The 21,187-nt window shown below is 40.2% G+C and overlaps 1 protein-coding gene across 2 annotated transcripts; it reads right to left on the reverse strand.

The window, feature by feature from the left end:
* Positions 1-837: 837 nt before the first annotated feature.
* On the reverse strand, positions 838-8,590 carry Ccdc190 (coiled-coil domain containing 190). Of its 2 annotated transcripts, none has more exons than XM_008849085.2 (4): positions 8,542-8,590; positions 7,228-7,468; positions 2,221-2,341; positions 838-1,949 (listed from the first exon to the last, which is right to left on the reverse strand). In XM_008849085.2, exons 2-4 carry the CDS (start codon positions 7,421-7,423, stop codon positions 1,355-1,357), a joined length of 912 nt encoding a protein of 303 aa, XP_008847307.1. In that variant the 5' UTR covers positions 7,424-7,468; positions 8,542-8,590; the 3' UTR covers positions 838-1,354. The 2 variants fall into 2 exon arrangements, with proteins under 2 accessions (XP_008847307.1, XP_008847308.1); XM_008849086.2 differs by having other exon boundaries at positions 7,228-7,497.
* Between the last annotated feature and the right edge of the window lie 12,597 nt (positions 8,591-21,187).

Below are 21,187 nucleotides of genomic sequence, written 5' to 3' on the forward strand. Positions count from 1 at the left end.
GACAATAGGATTCAAATGCATTAACAGAGGGCTGTTGTTTACTGATAACTTGTGACAATACTTGTGTCAATTTGAATTAGTGTGCAACTTGAATCAGCCAAATACGAAGCAAAGTTCATTCAATTCATTTATGGTGGAGTCTAAGTTATAGAGACCCACTTAAGACAATGGATTTTTATTTGTTTATTGAGGAGGATTGTTTGGTGGGTTTTTGTTTTTTGTTGTTTGTTTGTTTTGGTCTTTTTGAGACAGGGTCTTTCTAACTGGCCTATGTAGACCAGGCTAGCCTTGATCTAACAGAGATTGGCTTGCCTTTGCCTCCCAAGTGTGTTTTGCTTTCTCTGAGACAGTTTTTTGAGACTGTAGTCCATGTTGACCTTTAACTATTGAACTTCCATACCTCAGCTTTCCTGGGATTATAGATGTGTGACAGCACACTAGCTTGAAATAGTAATTTTTTAATGGAAATTAGTAAACTTTAATCTTTCAGTGAGATGGTTCTTGACATAATATTATATAAATTTGACAGTGTTCTGAGAGATGATTAATTTTTTGAGCTATTTTGATTATAGAAGATATACGAGGAAATGCTAGTGTGTGTGTGTGTGTGTGTGTGTGTGTGTGTGTTTTAAACAAGTGTCCAAAAACACTTGATATAAGCAAGTTGAAACAAGGGTAGAGAAACTAAAATAGAACTTCCTGGACAGGAAGTAGAGAAAGGAAGGAGGAGAAGGGAAGTGAAGGAAGAGGAGGAGAAGAGAGGGGAGGGGATGGAAGTGAATAGAAGGGAGGGAAGGGGATTCAAGGGGCATGAGAAGGGACAGAGAGGTGGGAAGGGGGAAGGAGGAAAAGAGAAAACGAAGGAAAGAGGACGGGAAGGACAGAGGGAAGAGCATCATAAAGGAGTACAGACTCTGTAAAGAAGCGGTTTTATTTGGAGACAGTGTTGCTGCACATAATTTCCATTGGGTTCCCATGCTCACTGAAAATCAAAGGAAAACAAGAATTGCGATGCCATTTTTCCAGCAGGTGACTCTACAGGCATCTCCTATGAGAGATGAACTATCAAACAAACAAGACTTTCCACTTCAAGCCAAGCCCAATCATCTATGTAGATGCATATTTTTGATGCCTTTAAAAACACATGTTTATAATTTAAATATTTTCAGAAGATTTGTTTCTTCATTTTTACATGAACCTTGTTTGGTAAGAGAAAGACATAGAAAGGTCAGGGAGCCCTGTGGATGTAAAAGAAAATTGTCGTGCGTTTCTGTTTATTTCTGTGTATTGTTATTGGTGATATTTGAGTAGCATATTTCCTTAGTGATTATGAGATATGTGCTGTCTGGCTGCACTAAATAGCTAGAGAGGAAAAATTGAGGATGGTACTACTTTCACAATCCTGTCCTGCTCTGGGCAGTGAGAAATCTCCATGTCCGAATATCTCCCCAATGCTAAGTAGTCTCTCAGATTCAGGGGGCACCCTGTGCCGGAGATAGTGGGCATTTTTGGCTTTTTCAAACAACTCCAAGAAGGTTAGTTTTGTGGATTCACCTTTGAAGCCTCCTGAACATTCCACAGAGCTTGGGAGATTTTGTTCCCCAGCATCCCCCGATGGTTTCAGATCAACATCTTTTGACCCGGTCTCGTCAGCAGATGCTGATCCACACTTGCCAGCTAGGCTGGACGTGGGGCCATCTTCTGTGTTGGTGGAAACCTCTTGACTGTAACATGGGACAGAGATGTCCTGGGTGGGGTCTGTGCCCTCAGGAGGATTTGCAGACTCTTTCTCCTGGGCTTGTGGGTTCTCTTCTGTGAAGCAGCCAGTTCTGTCATTTTGAAATCCCAGGTGCTCTTGGTTCCTCATGGGGTCTTTGATGTCAGCAGCATGTAGAGGGGGCACCTGGGTTTTAGCTTTTATTTCTTGGGTCATGTTGGTTGCCAGTGCTCTTGGGGGTGGGGGTGAAAAAAGAGAAATGTCTTTGAAAACCAATAAATGGGGTCCTATTTAGACCTTTCCAGTTATCAGACTATGGCTATCTTTGGTGAGATACCCACTGAGATAACAAAGTGGGTGCGAAGAGGGGCGGAGGATGAGAAGAGGTGGAGCTGTCTCTAGGAGGGGGAAGTGGCATCTTTCCAGGGGGAGGAGGATGTTTTAAAGGGTCATTTGGGCAGTGGGATTGAATGTTGCATCTATGCACTTAAGTGCTTTCTTACCTCATTTTAGGCTCCGAGACTACATGCCTCTGCCTGCTCTGTGGTGAAGAAGTGAGAACATCTTTTGGCCTCGTCTGAATCCCACTACTCAAATAGGAGGAGAACTTTTTCTTGGTGATATCTGCATTGAAATAATTAGCAAATGATGGGTTGGAAAGATGGCTCAGCAGTTGAGAGTGCTTGCTGTTTATCACGAGAACTGGAGTTCAGAGTCTAGCATCCATATAAGGCAAATAACACCTTTACCTCCATCTCTAAGGGTTCTGACACCCTCTTCTGGCCTCTGAGGGCACCTGCACGCTCACTTGCACATAGTGTCACACAGACACATACACACAGTCACATAAACATAAACAAAACAAAATAAATCTTTTAAGACAAAATTAACAAACAAGTTAATATAAACTTAATTGTGTACCCCCCAAATTTCAAATGTTGGAGTCCTAAATGCCTAACACCTGAGATTTTGACATTATTTAGAGAGAGATTCTTTTTTAAAAAATATTTTATTTATTATTTTTATTTTATGTGTATGAGTATATTGCCTGCATATATGTTAGTGCACTCATGCAATGCCTGCAGAGGTCAGAAGAGGGGGTCAGATCCCTTGGAACTGGAGTTATGGATGGTTATTTGTTGCCATATGGGTGCTGGGAACTGAATCCAGTCCTCCGCAAGAGCAGTCAGTTCGCTAAACTGCTGAGTTATCTCTCCAACCTGGACAGAAATTCTTAATAGAGATGATCAGATTAAAATGAGGCCATTAGGGTGCATCCTAACTACTATGATGGTATCCTTGTGATAGCAACAATCTGAACAGACACACAGGGAGGGCAGCATGTGAAGGGATGAGGAGATGTCATCTACACACCAAGGAGAAAGCTCCTGCTTTACACCCAGGAAAACCATTCCTACCCACACTTTGACATATAGACTCTAGAATGGAGACAATGAAGTTCTGAGGTTTGAGGCATGTGGTTCATGGTACTTAGTTGTGGAGCCCTAGAAAATGAATACAACAGGAGAGAAAAATGAGAGCCAGCATCCCCGACTCTCGGTATGTGAGGACCCTTGGTTCCCATCACCTCACTGTGCTCTTGCACGGTGGATGACGATGGACAAACTCTATGCAATTCCCACTGTTTGCCCAGAACATATCAGCGAGGATTTAGATACACTGAAATCAGAGGTGTCAACAGCCTCAGCCCATGAAGGCTTTATTCAAGTGTTTTACTTGGCAAGCCAAAGTGTTTAAAAAACAAAAGAACTGGGTATGAGCATTTTGTCTCATTTACCACAATTGTGTGACTTCCTATTCATGTGTGGCAAGAGTTAGCAACTGCTAGCATGAAAAAGTACACTTTCTAGTCATTATGGAGTCCATGTTTCGAGCTCCTGTAGTTTCAGCTGTATAGAGGACCATATGAGTTTTCAAGACATTTAAAACTGGGTCATTTAGTTGCTTAAAGTTACAGTGGTTTAAGGCTAGAAGTGTAGTTCAGTAGTAGAGTGCTTACCTAACTAGTACAAGGCTCTGGGTTTAATCTCTAACACTCAGCCAAGAAAACCTCAGCCAAATGAAAACTACCCAACTAAACAAAACACAGGAAACCAACCACAGCAACAAAATGGTACCCTCCGATGATGCAAACACTCTATTGTGTTAGTAGGTTCCAGGCAGAGGGAACAAGGGAATATGACTATTCAAGGGACTTAAACGTCACACTGAGCTCTTTCATCCAATCACTTGTGTCCTTTGTGGCTCCTCTTACAATTGTCTCTTTGGGACTATTGTAATATTTTTCCATGTTAATCACCAATCTCCAATAAACTAAAGGATCTGGGCTACTTCTCTAGGCAGCCCACTCTTCTGTGGTTAAGGTGGGAGGGTCAACAGAAATGAGCATATCTTCTCTGTAATGTAGTTTTTCTCTGGTGGTCCCATTGTAATGGCACAGCACTATAGCCACCTAGTTATCCAAGTTAAGCCCACGTACTTGATGGCCTACTTCTAGCCAGGCAATATGTTCTGGGTTTGTTTATGCCTGGACATATACTTAGTCATAAATCTCTGAAAATCCTATTTTCTAAATGTCTCAATAGGTTGGGTTCTGCATTTTCTTTGCCTGACCAATGCCCTAGTTTAAGCCTTACATCATGGTCTGCACTTTGGAATTCTATCATGTCTGCTCCAACTGTACCCTGAGCTCTGTCTTACCTTAAGCACTGTAGTCACAGTGATCTCTCTAAAATTTGAACATATAATCTCTCCGTGCCCAGACCCTGCAGGGTGGAATCTAAACTCTTTCATAAGACCTTTGAAGCCATTGATTGGCGATACTGCCTAACTTGCTTGTGTTCTGAAAACCACACACACATATCATTAGTACTGACCTATTTGTGGCAAGCCATACTTATTCACATCCCTTTCTACAAACTTTCTTTCTATCGTGAATGGCCCTATTCCATACATCCTTCCAATACAATCTCTGCTCTCACATTTACCCCATTCTTCTGCTCCTGGATTCTGGTCACTTATCTCTTTTGGAAAGTTCTTTGATATGACCTTGGACAAGGACAGGGAGCATCCAATTCCCCTGTCCCCTACTTTGTAAATAAATCTAAGTTATTATTTAGAGTTTTTAATGACGATTTTTGGTAAACACAGATGCCTGGCAATTTAAATATGAGCACCTTAAAGTGCCGAGCTCCTGTTTTTCATATTTCCATTCAGCTTCTGAGTAAGTTGAGCCACGGTCAGATGTGATGGCACATATCCAAAATTCCAGCACTCAAAAGGTTGAGGTAGGAGGATCCTGAGTTTCAGCTCAGCCAGAGCAATGTGGTAAGACCCTTCCTCAAAAAAATCAACTAACCAACCAACCAACCAACCAGACAAAAGATACCTGACCTAGAAAAATCCACTTTAGCATCAGTGAAAAAAAATGTTGAATTTTGAGCCTAATTTCTACCTACTGATCTGACTCTCAAAGATAAGCGCTGATCAGCCTGGTGTGTTGTGCACGCCTTTAATCCCAGCACCCAGGAGGCAGAGGCAGGTAAATCTCTGTGAGTTCAAGGCCAGCCTGGTCTACATGGCAAGTTACAGGCCAGCTGAGGCTACAGGAGGCTCTGTCTCAAAAAGACAAAAAAAAAAAAAAAAAAAAAAAAAAAAAAAAGCACTGACAACATACACATTAAACAATCCACTAATGGGTCATATCATTGAATTTCAGTGATAACAATTTCGTTAAACAAATCATTGAAAAGCATCACTGAACACTATCGATAAAACACTAAGATGATTCATATTATTATTTCTTTCCTTTTCCCCTAGTTTGGTTGTTAAGAAGTCTGAGAAACAACGTGGAGACAGTGACCTCTGAATCACTTTTCTGCCGCTTGGTCCTGACCTGTTCCACACACATGTGTCTGAGGCAAACTCTTGATGCAGCAAGGGCAGCCCCTTCCTGAGGTCTCACACACTCTCCTCAGCATGGGCACCTGCTCACATGTTTCCTTTTTTGATAATTAAAGTGGAAATCAACCGATTGGTTTCTAAGCTCCTTTTCCAGGGTTCTTCTTGCAAGCTGGCTTAACCACATCTGGTAGATGGGAAAACGGAAAACAGCAACGTTTAGTTCAGATGGGACTCGTCTTTTAAGTGAAGGGAGCTTAGAAATAATTATACAATTAGAGGTAGTTGAAAATTAGAAATAATTCCCAGGCCAAATGTTTGGATGTTACTTTCAGTTTGTGCGTCCAAACTGTATAGCTCTGAAAGAGTTATATTCAAGCACATCCCCTGGCTTTCCTCCTGAACGTTCCACATCTCATTCAGAGCTCCTGAGTTCTGGCATTCAGCTTGATTCAGAAGGACTAACTTGAAATGCTGGATTTACCAATTCTGTTTGATTTGAAGTACTATTGAATGCTAGTTATTTTAATGACAACATAGGAATGTTAGTTTCTATAAACTACACAAATGAAACAATTTTCAACAAAGTAGTAGGAAATTTTCAATTCTGAAACAACTTTGCATTGGTAATCTGAGTAATTAAAGTTATAATAAGAAATGCACCGGGGGTGTGGTGGCACATGCTTTTAATCCCAGCACTCGGGAGGCAGAGACAGGTAGATCTCTGTGAGTTCCAGGTCAGCCTGGTCTACATAGTGAGTTCCAGGCTAGATGGGGTGACAGGGAGACCCTGTCCAAAAAGACAATAATAATAACAACAATAAATGCTTATTTTGTGTTTAGGTTTTTCCAAATCCTTACTGAAAACTCAAATAATTTTACAAGATGGACAGTGTCACTCCTATTTCACATCTGAGGAAACTGAGATCTAAATCCTAGAGAAGCATTTTCTGTTTTTCATTTAACTTTCATAAAATAGTCTAGGGCAGTGACTTACACCTTAGCTGTCCAGTAAATGGTTGCTGGATCCAGAAGAGAAAGCCATGAAAAAGGGTGATACCAAATGGGCGCTGATAAGAGCAGCATGGAGAATAAAACGAAGTGGGAAACAGGCTGGAGAGATGGCTCAGCAGTTCAGAGCACTGGCTGCTCTTACAAAGGACCCATGTTCAGTTCCCAGCACCTACATGGTGGCTCACAACCATCTATAACTTCAGTTCCAGGGGATCTAATGCTCTCTTGTGGCCTCCACAGGCACCACACATGCACATGTATGGTACACATACATACATACAGGCAAAATACTCATACACAAAAAATAAAAAGTTTTTTGTTTTTTTTTAAAAAAAAGAATGGGAAACTTAGGACTGAAATACAAGAGAACAAATTTGAAAGAAGTGTTAGTTCAAGAAGGACGGGGAGTGGGCATTGGGATTTGTGGGTGACGGCAGGCTGAGGAGGGTTGGGCCTGTGAAATCCAGATAGAGATGGGATGATAGGACGCGCCTGTCATCAGGTGACCCCATCCCTTTCCTGTCAGTGAGGTGGTCGGCTGCTGCCCTGCTCTCCCTTCAGAGCAATTTGCTCACCTTGCTGCAGCCTCTGTAGCTCTTTCTGGAGCTGTCTCTGCTCCCTGGCCAGTGATTTCATGTGGTAAAGGCAGATGTCCTCCAGCCTTTGCAGACTAAGGCTGAGTCTGGCCTCAGCCTGCCTGGCATTCTTCCTCTCCAAGTCGAACTGCTTATACAGTGGTCCCCTCACCATGTTTCTGTCTGTCCTCTTCATGGGTCGCAGATGTAAAAACAAGAGTCTTCCAGGTACCACAACAATCTGAAAGAGCAAGGCCAAGATGCTGGCCCCTAGCAGCGAGTCAGGGATCAGTGTTTGAAGACTGTGATTTTCCTAAACCGAAGATTCCTATTCAGACAAAGTCATACTACTGGAGAAATGGTTCCTATAGTAAAATGTTTCCAGACTGACACAGAAAGATGGAAGATAGCTGTTGGGTGGTGTAGTTTACACCTGTAATCCCCGACTTCAGGCCAGCCTGAGGTCAACTATCAAAGCATCAGCCTCCTTGGCAGTAAAGCAATAACAGACAGAGTTCCCATGTAGACCCCAATCAGATTGCTGTAAAGATCACGTGAGAAATATGTGAACAACTTCTGGGGAAGAAAATAAAAGCACTCTAACTATATGAGGCATTAATTGCCCAGTGAGGGTAGTGCCTCACTATTTCTTAAAGGCTTTCAAAGAGCCTGTTCAGGTCTGGGGAGGATTTGGGGACTTAATGCACCTTGGGGTCCAGTCAGTTAATTCATTCACATACACATGCGAGCTGTCAGTCTGTTATCTCATGCTATGTGCCGTGTGCCCTGCACTGTGCTAAGGGCAGAGTTGGTGACACACAGTTCCTACTCCCAAATTTTCAGATTCACCACTTTGGACTCTGACAATTGATGCAGCACCTGAGCAGTTGCTATCTTGGAGTGGCAGTGTGGGGTATGGTGTTTATAAACAGAATGGAATTCAACATGAGTAGCCTGTGTGGTACTGGGGAAATCTGACTAGTCACAGGCTGTTTTTCTGGCTCTCAATGGTTTTCTCAGACTTGGTGCCCTCTCCATCCTCCACATAACCAATGTCCAAACCCACACTTCCATCTTCTTTAACCTCCAGTGGCACTCACAGGCAGAGACACGTCTCTCTCCCAACACTCATCTCAGCGCTATATAGCACAGTATGTGTACAGAGTAGAAGTTCTTCTCACTAACGTTTGGTGGTATCAATCCAGGGAAAGATTAGCATTAAAGAAGAGAATAAGGTTAGAACACAGGGGAGCTTGATTTAGAGGCTAAAGTGTACACTAACCCTTCACCGAAAAAAAGGCAGGTAGCACTTACCGGCAAACCTAGGCTCTCACCATGAAAACGTTCTTTCTTTTGCTATGGCGGTAGAAGTTCTTCTCACTAATGTTTGGTGGTATCAATCCAGGGAAAGATTAGCATTAAAGAAGAGAGTAAGGTTAGAACACGGGGGAGCTTGATTTAGAGGCTAAAGTGTACACTAACCCTTCACCGAAAAAAAGGCAGGTAGCACTTACCGGCAAACCTAGGCTCTCACCATGAAAACGTTCTTTCTTTTGCTATGGCAGCCTCGGTCTGATCACTGAATTCGTTTTCTTCAGTAAACTTTTGAGCCTGGTGGAGGAGGGAGGGGCCCTCTGGAGAGGGCTGTGGGGAGAGGTTGACTGCACTTGAAAGGTCTCCTCTTCCCTCCTGTCTCCCTTGGTCAGGAATGCGGCCTCCTTGGGCCATGAGTACCAGTCCCTCTGGAGAGGCCAGATTTCTGAAGTGTTTTGAAAATGAAGGAAGCTTGCCAACTTCCAGCCCTCCCCTAGAGGCCCGGTCCTGGGTGGTGTCCATGGGAACCAAGAATGAAAGCAAGCAGTGCCTTGCGGTGTTTGTAACCGTGCTCTTCTTTCCCACCTCTCCCTCTTCTTTCGCCATTTTCCCCTTTGCCTCCCATTTTCCTGCTTCTTGGAAACCAAAAGAAAGCAGCCCGTTTTTCCATTTGTGCTGTGCACTTTTTTCACAGAAGAGTATTTAATTTGCTTATTCTGCCTTACTGCCTAGCATGCCGGGAGTACCCAGGCTGCCACCCTTGTTTGGAACATTTCAAGGCTTATTCAGATTTTCAAAGTGGTGCAAGCAGCGTTAGGCGAAATAAAAAATGTTAATCAACTTTTGTCTTCATGTTTGGGTCGCTACCCGCAGAATGCAGCGTTGAACTACTGGTTATATAAGAAGATCCTGGGTGGGATTATTGTGGCTACCTTGGGGATCCATCTGAAAATAAGAGACAATAAAATGCCACAGCCTCAAGACAGCTGCCAACATTGGGGCCCAGTAACCCCCCAGAGTTTACAAAAGGCAGCTAACAGCCCCTATTACCCACAATCATCACCCTTCAAACAAACTATTATAAGGAGATTAGTGGGGAGCTGAGGGAGGGAGGGAGAGTTATTATTCTCTAAGTGGGAAATGATCCCTTTCCAGAGCGTTCCCATGAGGTAAGTCCCTCACCTCTAGGCTTGAAACAAATAGGGTACGGTCTCCAAGAAAATTATCACAGAAGATGAGGTAAGTGCCACACACAAGGAGATTATCACCTCACTCCCTAGCTGGAGACCTGATTAACTGTGTAACAGCAGAACAGCCCTCAAGTCATACTGTTGTTGCACCCAAGAGCTGATGGTAGTGTGGGATTCCCAGAAAATTTGTGTGCCACCTTGAGAAAGAGCCAAAGTATAGAAGCTTGCAGATATAACCCATGGCTAAAGGACATGAGATTGTTTGGTGTATGTCATGGTCCTCTGGTCCCCTTGAGAGTGACTTGGAGGATCTGACTCCATACATGGGGGCAGAAACCACAGTGTAGCTATGGCATTCCTCTTTGTGGGAGGGAATGATTCATGCAGAGAGATGGAAGCATGAGCTGGGCCCAGGGGACCTGAGTGAAGATGAACTTGCCCCAGAAAACCAAGCATCCTAAAGTAGAGGACACCTAGCACATACAGAACATGAATAGAAGAGCAGTAGTGACTCTTCATATACAAATGGTAGCAGAGATACTGGAGAAAAGCTCTGCTGCCCCCACTCCTATTAGTCCCTTCTTTCTAGCTCACATCCTTAGAGTGACTAGTATTGAAAAGACAAGGGAAGGGAGGCATTAAAACAAAGACCCTGTTGGGGCTGGGGAGCTGGCTTAGTCAAGTGCTTGCCACACAAGAGTAAAGACCTGAGTTTGGATCTCCAGCACCCACATAAAAGAGCTGGGCGTGATGGTGCATGCCTATAACTCCAGCATGGAGGTTGGGAGTAAGGGAGGGATAGGCAGGCAGATCCTTGGTACTCACTGGCCAGCCAGCCTAGCTCAATTGATGAGCTCCAGGTTCAGTGAACAATTCTGTCTCAAAAAGTAAGGTGGATGCCAAGCATGGTGGCACAGGCCTTTAATCCCAGGTCAGCCTGGTCTGCATAGTGAGGCCCTGTCTCTAAATAAATAAATAAATAAGGTGGGGAACAAATAAAGAAGACACCCATTGCCTATCTTTTGTATACACAAAACATACACACACATACATACACCAATGCCATGGTCCCCACTCCACACCAACAATGGGAGGAGGGTGACAGAAAAGATCATTCTCCTTTCTCTTCTCTTTTCTCTCCATTTTCTTCTCTCTTCCCTAGAGTCCAGGGAGGGTCTGACTTACACATAAGATTGGAACTTTAGAGTAGACTGAGCCTTTTTACAAACCCAGCACAGGGGTTGGTGGTCAGGGGAGGGGTAGAAATATATAGACTGTGTCCAGCATCTTATCAAAGAAAGAAAAAAAATCAATACAGTAGTGATTACAAGTACAAAATTATCATTCCCAGATAACACTCCTGCTACCAGCAATGGAGAAAGAAGAACTTAAAGCTGTTCAGTAAAGTGATCGTGGAAAACAATGTTCTAGAGTGAATTTCACCTATGCACATTCATCTTTCTATAAATATTTTATTTTATATGACATAACATCTTTTGTAGGATGTATCTGGGCTCACACAATTTTTGTTACTATATAGGATATGTGACTTGAAGCATTAATCCCGTCTTAGCCCCTGTTGTCCTCACCTGCAAGAATCAGTTCACAATATCTTCCCTGTAGGACTTCTGCTAGAACTGAAGAAAGGAAGGAATGCAAAGTGCTTAGTGCACAGTCGATATCCAATAAAAATTAGTGCCCAGCTCCAAGAAAATTAGAGTAACAGAGATTGGCTTTACTTTTCTGCATGAAATAATTTTAAAGTCATCAAAATATGTAAAATAAAATTAAAGCACCTGGTATGGTGGTGTACACTTTTAATCCCAGCACTTGGGAGGCAGATACAGGCAGATTTCTGTGAGATGGAGGCCAGGCTGGTCTACATAGTGAGTTCCAGGCTAGCTGGGGCTACAGGGAGAGCCTGTCTCAAAAAGAAACTACCCCCTCCCCCCAATAAATCACACATCAGGCAAATAAGATAGAAATTCCCCCAAAGTGGAGACAAAGTCATGCGTATTGCCTGGAAAGAATATCCAGAACACATATAAGAAAGAGACAGTCAGGCAACATATTCTCTAAGTTTAGTAAAGTATGAGGAATTTTGCATTATCAGGGCAGAGTACCAGATCCAAGGAGAGCTGTGAGCACCAAGCAAAAGAAACGTGAATAAAACTACACAAGATATATAAACTCGAATTGTTATAAAAAGCAGTATCCTGACGAATAGGGAAGTATGGGCCACTCCTGTACCTTCAGCTCAGGGAGGCTGAGGCTCACTCAATCTACATAGAGAGACCCTGTCACCATTAATAAATAAATAGCCAAACAAGAAACACAGATGAAAGACTTCTCAGAAATGATGTTAGCCTTGTTTCTTATCAGAAGCAGATCTTCAGTTCAAAGGTTTCCGCTGTTCTTCAAACAAAAGGAACTTTATACTGTACGGGAGCAAAACTACATAAGATGATGAAGACCATGAGAAACTGCAACTACATGACCAAATATAAATACGGCTTGTCCCTCATCATTTAGATCACTCAGAAAGTAATTTACTTGGGCCTGGAAAGATGGCTCAGCAGTTAAGAGCACTGGCTGGTCTTGCAGAGGACCCAAATTCAGTTCCCTGCTCCCACATGGTATCTAACAACCACCCATAACTCCAGTTCAGGGGGCTCTGATGCCCTCTTCTGGCCTCTGCAGGCACTGCATGACATTGCATCCATGTAGGCAAAACAATCATACACATAAAATAAAAATAAAATAAAATAAGTAATTTACTGTTCAAAGCACAAAAACCCCAAACAACAGCAAAAATCCCTTAACGAATCCCTCTTGTATTATGAGTTATAGCTCTGTCGGAAATAGAGGAAATGGGGGAAAGCAGCATGAAATCCACATGAGAGGGAATTATATTGTTATAATGTTCTTATAATGTATTTGCAGTAGTATAATATCACTTGAAGGGATATTGTAATAAGTTAAAACTACATAACCCACATACTAAAAACAGTTGCTAAAGTAATAAAGCAAAAATTACAACTAGTTAGTGAATAAATAAAATAGATTGGAATCATTTAAAACACACTCAATACAAACTAAAGAAGGGAAGAAGAAAGAGGGAGGAAAAACCCTAGGATAAATAGGAAACAAGTAGTAAAATGATATATTTAAACACAATAATAAGAACCACAATAGACTGGAATGCTATTAACATCCTGAAGAACAGTGTCAACTAAAATAATTAAGCACACTATAAAATGCTGAATAAAACCAATTTAAAAAACCAGACAAGCAAGCAAAAAGCACCTTAACTCTAAAGACATAAATTAAGAGTGAAAGGATGAAAAACATATGCTATACTAATTACATGAAATCCTAAATAGTTATACTAACAGCAAACAATAGTTTTCGGGGCCAAGAATATTACCATGGATAAAGAGGATCATTTTGTAATTTTGGAGACAAGGTCTTACATAGCTTAGGATGGTCTCAAACTCACTATGTACTGGAGGATGCCATGAAGTTCTAACTCTCATGCCTCCACCTCTTGCTGAGATTGCAGGTGTGCACCACCACACTCAGTTTATGTGGCACTGGCGATCAAACCCAGGGCATTGTGCAAACAGGGCAAGCATTCTACCAACTGAGTCCCACCCCCAGTCTACTTCTCATTAGTACATATTAAAATAATGGATTTTGTTGTGGAATTTTCATACATGTATATAACATAATTTGATTATACTCATTACTGCATTAAATAGTTATCTCTTATTGCTAGAGGATATAACTTAGAAGAAAGAAACACTTTTAGGAAAAGAAAAACTGATGGAATCATTGCTAGTAAATTAAAATTCAAAATATACTCCAAGTCACAGAAAAAAACAATACTAGATAGTAAACCAGAGGTGCAGAAATGAAGATCAACAGGAATGCTAAATATAAAAGATTTGGTTCCTATATTTTCATAATCTCATGATAATTTCCTTGGAAAACAAATTTATAAAAGTTGACTCCAGAGGAAATGCAAAAAAAATTTGCCTAAATGTTTACTAACATTCTTAAATCATTGGCCAAAATTTTTATCAATAAAGAAAATTCCACCACCAATGGTTTCATTAGTGAATTATATCAATTATTCAGGGAAGAATGAATATGAAATTTCAGTAATCTCTTTTTTTTCCCCCTTTTTTGGGAAACAAAGTAGTTGAGAAAACATCCAGTCCATTTTATCTTGATACCAAAATCAGATAGGAAATTACAAAAAAGAAAAACAATAGACCAAAATCATTCATGAACAGGTACAGAGAATTTAGAACAAAACAAAATCAGAAAATAAAATCAAGCAATGTATAAAACAAGGTTTGCTTATCATCACCATGTGAGACCTAATTGCCATAACACATGGTTGGTTTAATGTTTGATATACTCACAAGTAGAATTCAACAACACATTAAAAGGATCATATGCCATAAATCAAGTTGGTTTCATATCAGGAGTATAAAGATGGTTCACCATATGCACGTGAACAGAAGCAAAGATAAAATCCAAATGAGCTTTTCAATAAAAGTATAAAAAATCTTTGATAAAATTCAATGCCCCTTCACTGGTAAAAGCGCTGAATGGACTATTCATAGAAGGATCGTGCTCTACCATAATGAAGTTTATGTATGACAAACTTATAGTCAGTATTGTCCTGAATGGGAAAACCCCAGAGGCGTTTCCTCTAAAACCAGGAACAAGACAAGGCTTCCCGCTCTCACCATTCTTATATAATACAACACTGAAATTTTATCCAGAACAATCAGGAGTAATAAAGGAAGTATAAATAGAGGAAGAGGAAGTCAAATTATCCATGTTTGTGGGTGTTATGACTCTATACTTAGAAAGCCCCACAGACTCTATCAAAAAAACTCTTAGAACTGATAAATTCAGTAAAGGAACAGGGTACAAAATCAGCATAGGAAATCCAAATAATGAGTTCATGGAGAGAAAAACCCAGGAAACAATTTCATCTCAAGGGTCTCAAAAGAAACAAACAGGCTAGAGGTAACAAAACCCTACTGGCACAAAACTAATATGCAGATTCCTGAAAGAGAACACAGAAATCAGAAAACCCCACCTTAGAGAAGTAAGGCAGAAAAAGAAGCATATGGAGAAATATTAAACACAAATATCTTTACTCCCAGGCGCCATAATTCTCTGTGTTGAAATCAGGAAAGTACCTGTATCATACTTGATTTTAGCAAGATCACAACCTAACAGGCCAGAGTACCAAAATATATTTGACGAGTAGTATATCTTAAAAGTAGGTTAAAAAAATAAAATGCCACTTCTAATACTACAATTTATAACATCATAATAAATCATAACAAGCTTTAGGAATTAATTAATAAAATTTAATAAATGTAACACAATGTAAAAACTACAAAATATTTCACAGAGATATTGAAGAAGCCCTAAATAAATGGGGAGATATACCATGCTGAATGTTTTAGACTGTTCTTCTCCAGATGATCTGTAGATTCCATCACCATCAAGATCCTAACAGGCATTTTTTTTTCCTGGTAAATATAGAAAAAAAAAATCCCACTGTAAAATTCAAGTGGCAATGCAAAAGGTTTGTGGTGTTCAAAATAAACTTGAAGTAGAAGAGTAAAGAAGACTGATGGTACCTGGTTTCAAGATCTGCTCTAAAGCTCCAGATCACACTGCCTTAGCATAAAAACAAACAGGCAAGACCACAAAATACAAAAGAGATTTTAGAGATAGACCCACACTTCTAGTCAGTTTGTGCAGTGTTAGTAAGCCACAGTACAGTTATACCTGAAAAAAGAAACAGCCTGACTCTTAGCTTTAGTTTTAAGATCAAGAGTGGACCAGAACTCTGAGAACCTGTTCTTTCAGATGTCTCATAGAACTGTGCTCTCTCCACAGGCTTCACTCACACTTTTTTTTTTTTTTCAAATTGAAATATTTCAAAATTTATTGACCTTGATCTTTTTATCATTTAAAAAAATTTTTAATAACTATATGATTAGAAGAAGCATTTCATTACAGCTTTAACATATTCAGTAACACACTCCAGAGCAAGAGTACATCTCTTTCACAAGCGGCTGTAAGTTTCTAGGTTCACAGTTGAATTAATACAGTTATACAATATTGAACTCAGTATAAGCCCTGTAAGACATAAAATTGAAGGAGTTTTTAACCTTTAAAAAAGATCTCCATTTCATACTTTTATTGAAACAGTATCTCCAGCATGAACTGGGGAACCAGAAGCCAGGATCCACCCTTGTCTATCAGAGAATCTTGTACACACAATTTCAGACAGACTTCTCAATTCTCATTGTTTACAATGAGAAAGACATGGAGCTTGCAGGGCTTTGATATGTTAATAGAGCACATCCACATTCATTCACTATCTTGGGTGGAGTCCTTGAGGTTGGATCCTTGAAGGATTAAGGTCAGGTGCCAAGGTCACAAGAGGAGCACGTGGCTCTGTGGGCTTGTTTGCATTATAAACAATAACCTTTTTGGTTGTAAGATTAGGTGAAAGTTTTTAGGCCAGATGATGTCCATATTGTAAAAGTCATGACTGCAAGTTTGTTTTTGACAGAAACATCGATACAATTTAATGAGGGAAAGAATGTTCTTTCACAACTGTGTTGGAAGAATTGCTCCCTCATGTGGAAGAATTATATCTCAATCCTTCTGTTATGCCAAATGAAAAATTAATTTGAAGATACATTTTATATCCTAAAGGCTAAAATTACAAAATTCCTAGAAGAAAAAAAAATAAGGAAACATCTTTGTAAAATTGGGTTAGACAACTCATGAAAGGAGACAGAAACAAAAGCAAAAAACAAACAAAAACCGTAATAAACCAGAGTAAATAATAGTAAATTTTTGTTCTTCAAAGCACACACTGCCAGAGAAAATAAAAGGTAAGCAAGAACTTTGGAGAATATACTGACAATCTATCTATTGTATAAAGACCTACATTCACAACATCCAAACAGCATAACATGATGATACAAACAGCACGGACAAAAGACAGGACTAGACAATCTAAAGGAATATGCAAATGGAAATAAGAAAATGAATATGTGCTTATTAATTACTGTAAATTTCACATAAAAAATACAATGGGATATCTCTTCACACCTAGTTGTCTAACTATAAAGACTGGTTTGAAAATAAAGGTGCTGGTGAGAATTTGGGTCAACTAGAACTTTCATTCACTGAATATTTCGATGTAAGTAACCATTTTGGACAATAGTTTGGCAATTTTTTATAAAATTAATAATATATACTATTCAGCAATTCCATTTCTAAAGATTGAACCAAAAGGAAGCAAAGCTCATAAAAAGTCTTGAATAGAATACAACAGTGTTATACATAGTCCTCCTAAGCTGGAAACATGCTAAGTGACCAGTGAACAACTGAACTGAGATCCAAATTGTGGTTCATCCATACAATATAATACTATTTGGTAATAAAAAAAATCAATATAATGATGCATGCAACAATATGAATGAATTGCATAGACATTATACTTATGAATGAAGCCAGATACAGCTGCTTCCATATATTTAAAAATATTGTAACAGGCATAATTAATCTATAGCAACAGAGATCAGCTTAGTGGTTGCCTGGGAAGAGAGGTGTTGATAAAGATTCATTCCAAAGAGAAAGAGGGAAATTCTGGGGAGATAAAGATGGTGATTACATGTTGCATACATCTGTCAAAGCTAACAACCTGCATGCTTCAACTATGGATTTTAATGTATATAAATCATATTTTAGTAATATTGACTATAAAAATAACCCCACCTAATTTCCAAAAGATTCAGGGGGCTTCAGTTTCCACAGGAAGGATCACTGCTTCTGGTAATTATTTTTCTGCCTTCAATAACTAGAAACCCAATGAAACATAAGAAACAACTGTCTTCATACGCTGGAAAATAGGCAGCCAAGTGTGATTCCTGTGAGATAAGAATTAACATAAGGAAAGACAGAAACAAGACAGAGCCCAGCTGGTTCTGGATGGAGAATACAGTGTCAGCTGTGGTGGTGGCAGACTGACAGAAAACAGAGCAGAGCTAAATGCACGCCACACACACATGCAGGCACGCACATAGTGAGTAAGATAGAGATCCAGACATCTGTAGGGGACTTCCTTGGAGACTTTGATTCTGACCTACTGATGGAAGACTGAAATGTCCAAAAGCTTGTGGGTGAATACATGAATCGCTGTGCATTTATACAACCAAAAAACTACTTATCAGAAAAAGGAACAGAATTACTGATACATGTAACAGCATGGGCTAATCTCCAAAGCGTTATGCTACAAGAAAGATGTCCACACGAGAGTCCATGCTTTGTGATGTCAAAAGTGTATGTACTAGCAAATGTAAGCTTAAAGTGATTAAAATAGATCAGTAGTTGCTTGGGGCTTAAATGGGGCATTGTAGATTGACTTTAAAGAACAAGTAAAAGTTTTGGGGAGGTCCCAGAAAAAGAAGGCGTAAGATCCCCTGGGACTGGAATTTACTACAGGTATTGTTATAAATACAAAGGCAAAGTCTAAAATAAAGAAACAGTACTAACTCAAAGGATGATTATCCAAATGATCAGACTATGATAGCTCTTTCTAATTACATTTTAAATGAAGCAAATGTGCTTGCTTACAAATATCCGTGTAAAGAAATTTAAAATAGTCCCGTTTGGCTTATAGACACCAGTCAGAAAAAACAAAAAAGACTAGTGGATAATAATATACAGCGTCAGGACGTGACTCCTGCCCAATCTTCCCTGAGAAATATTTCCATCTCTCTAAGACCATGTGAACCAACGCTCTGTGTCTTGTACAGACTGGTTTATGTCCTCTCTTTGGCCATCCTATCTACACTGGTTTTTTGTTCCTGTTAGAGGGAGGGAGAGTCTTTAGGGAGAGGTAGGCAGCCTTGTGTTTTTTCTCTGCTCCCTTATTCATACTTGTGAAGTACAGAGCACATTTGACATTAATGTCAATGCTAAGTCCTTCAGCAATAACCATTATTCTACTGCAAGGTAAAAAATTCAGCAACCTTCAACGATGTGTACTCATTCCCCTGTTATGCAAACTACTTTAAAGAGGGATTTATTTATTTATTTCTTCATATCTTCAGCAGGTAGCACAATGCCTCATTCATGGTAAGTGTTCAATAAATGTTTGCTGGATGAAGTGTTGATTAGGAAAAATAGCAAGTGAAATAAACTCCCCTAGAAACACACAACAGAAGCCTTTGAATTTCTTATTAAACTCTAAAATATTCTTTAGAACTTCTGTAAGTCAAACTGAAAAGATGACTGTGTTTTCACAATAATGCCAAATATCCACTAATGTTCCAAACGTGGGAAACCGTGGTTGACAGGGCAGCTCCAGGCTCTTACGCTCAGCTTACACTAGCACTAGGTCGGTTCATTTCCCTGGTTTCACACTATCTCAACTGACCCATTCTGGATTTATGACTGAGCTTTATTCCTGCTGCCTTAACATTTGGAGAGCTTGTCTGGTTTCCCAAAACCATCAGCTTTCACTGGAAAGGGCACAGTAAGGGACCAGGATGCTTTCTTGCTCTGCTGGGAATAGTTATGCCAGGAAAGCCAGTGGACAGGGCTCCTTATTTGTGGTAACAAAGCTTCAACCTCCAATCACATAGAGATCAGATAACAGCCACTGGCCACCCTTATCAAAGATAAAGTACACAGTTACTGAACCAACAAACTCCAAAGCTCTCCATCAGTTTAATGGGTAACCTTAGATAACACATCTCCATAGCGACATAGTCCTGTAATACCCACCCCACCTACAAAGCTAAGCATCCACCTTTTCCCCCTGTTCTGAGTGGTGAACTGAAATGGTGTGAGTTTCCTGTGTTTGCTATAACAAGCCATCATAACTTGCTTGTTTGAAACCAGGGAAATGTGAAGCCTGAATGCAGAAATCCAGGTGTTGATATGGCTAAGCGCTCCCTGCAGGCCATGGAGGCAGATTACACCAGCCTCCAGCTTTGGTAGCCCTAGGCACCCTTTGGCAAAGGGGAACACAATTCCAGACTCTGTCTGCAACTTTTCAAGGTCTCCTTCTTTCTGTGTCTGTTTCTGTCTCTTACCTTGTAAATTTCCCAGTCATCTTGGGTTAGCACCCACCTTAACTCAGAATGAATTCATCATGATAGGATTGCATCCACAAAGGCTCTATTTCTAAGTAGACACTATTATTTCTTATCTTAGTTTATTTTCCTGTTGTGATAAAATGCACAATTACAAAAGTACCTCAAGGGAGCTCAAGTTTATTTTGGCTCACAGCTCACAGTACAATCTATCAGGATAGGGACAAGGCAGGGGGAGCTTGAAGTGGCTGGTTTTTAAGTACACAGAACAGAATAGTGACAATGTTTTAGTGCTCAACTTGCTTTCTTGGTTTCACACAGCTGTGAGGGTGGGCCTTCATGGGTGAAATCAGTACTCTGATACAGCAGACCCAGAAGATTTCTCACTCCTGTCAGGTGAGGACACGCAAGAAGATGACCAAGAAAAGGGCCTTTATCAGTCACCAAATCTGCCCAAACTTTGATCTTGGGCTCCTTAGCTTCCAGTATTATGATAAATAAGTTTCTGTTGTTCACAAACTATCCTATTTATGAAAGTCTGTGATAAACATTGTAAATTAATCAAGACAAGAGGCTGAAATCATCTCGATTATGGAAAACATTGTTTGACAAACCTGAGTGCTTTCTCAAGATTGTTCACATCTCTTTGTGACTCTTCATTCTTTAAAACTTTAAAATTTGTTTATTTTTAATTATTCCTATACATATGAGTCTGTGGGGGGGTATGTACTTGTGTGTGCAAGTATTTACAGAGGTCAGAGGTGTCGGATCCCCTGGAGCTGTAGTTACAGGTGGTTGTGATCTGCCTGATATAGGTGCTGGGAACCAAACTTGAGTCCTCTGTGAGAACAGCAAGTGTTCTTAACAGCTGAGCCATCTCTCTAGCACCTGACTGCTCATCCTTAAGTCATAGAGTCAAGGAAGGATTCCTTTCCTTCCCTTGGCCATCCATGGTCACTGCCATGGTCAAGAAGTTTCCTCTGCATGCCACCGCCATCTTTTCTGGACTCAGCACTTTTAAGATTATGTATTATACTGCACTAACCGGGCCGTGCTGAGAAACAAAAATCACTCTTGCCTGAAGGAAACAAAAGATCAAACAGAAGGACGTGGCGAGTGAAACAACAAAAATGTTCTGAAGTTTGGTTTCTCTTTAAAATCTTCCATGGACAAGGAATGTGGTACAAAACAGGTCACATGTCAAGAAAGTTATTAACAGAGAGAAAATTCTTGAACCCAAGTACTGTTTATTTTGGAGGAACAGTTGATAATGAGGACACCAATTCAAACCAAGAAAAG

This window comes from Nannospalax galili, unplaced genomic scaffold (genome assembly GCF_000622305.1).
Source record: "Nannospalax galili isolate Female #2095 unplaced genomic scaffold, S.galili_v1.0 scaffold884, whole genome shotgun sequence".
Classification (NCBI taxonomy): Eukaryota; Metazoa; Chordata; class Mammalia; order Rodentia; family Spalacidae; genus Nannospalax; species Nannospalax galili.

What these genes read in the sequence shown, in the direction of transcription:
- Ccdc190 (XM_008849085.2), bottom strand. Translation starts at nt 7,423, where the DNA reads ATGAAGAGGACAGACAGAAACATGGTGAGGGGACCACTGTATAAGCAG. An exon ending in GCTACAGAGGCTGCAGCAAG is followed by an intron (nt 2,342 to 7,227) that starts GTGAGCAAATTG and finishes ATTTCAATGCAG; the next exon opens with ATATCACCAAGAAAAAGTTC. An exon ending in GTCTCGGAGCCTAAAATGAG is followed by an intron (nt 1,950 to 2,220) that starts GTAAGAAAGCAC and finishes CCCACCCCCAAG; the next exon opens with AGCACTGGCAACCAACATGA.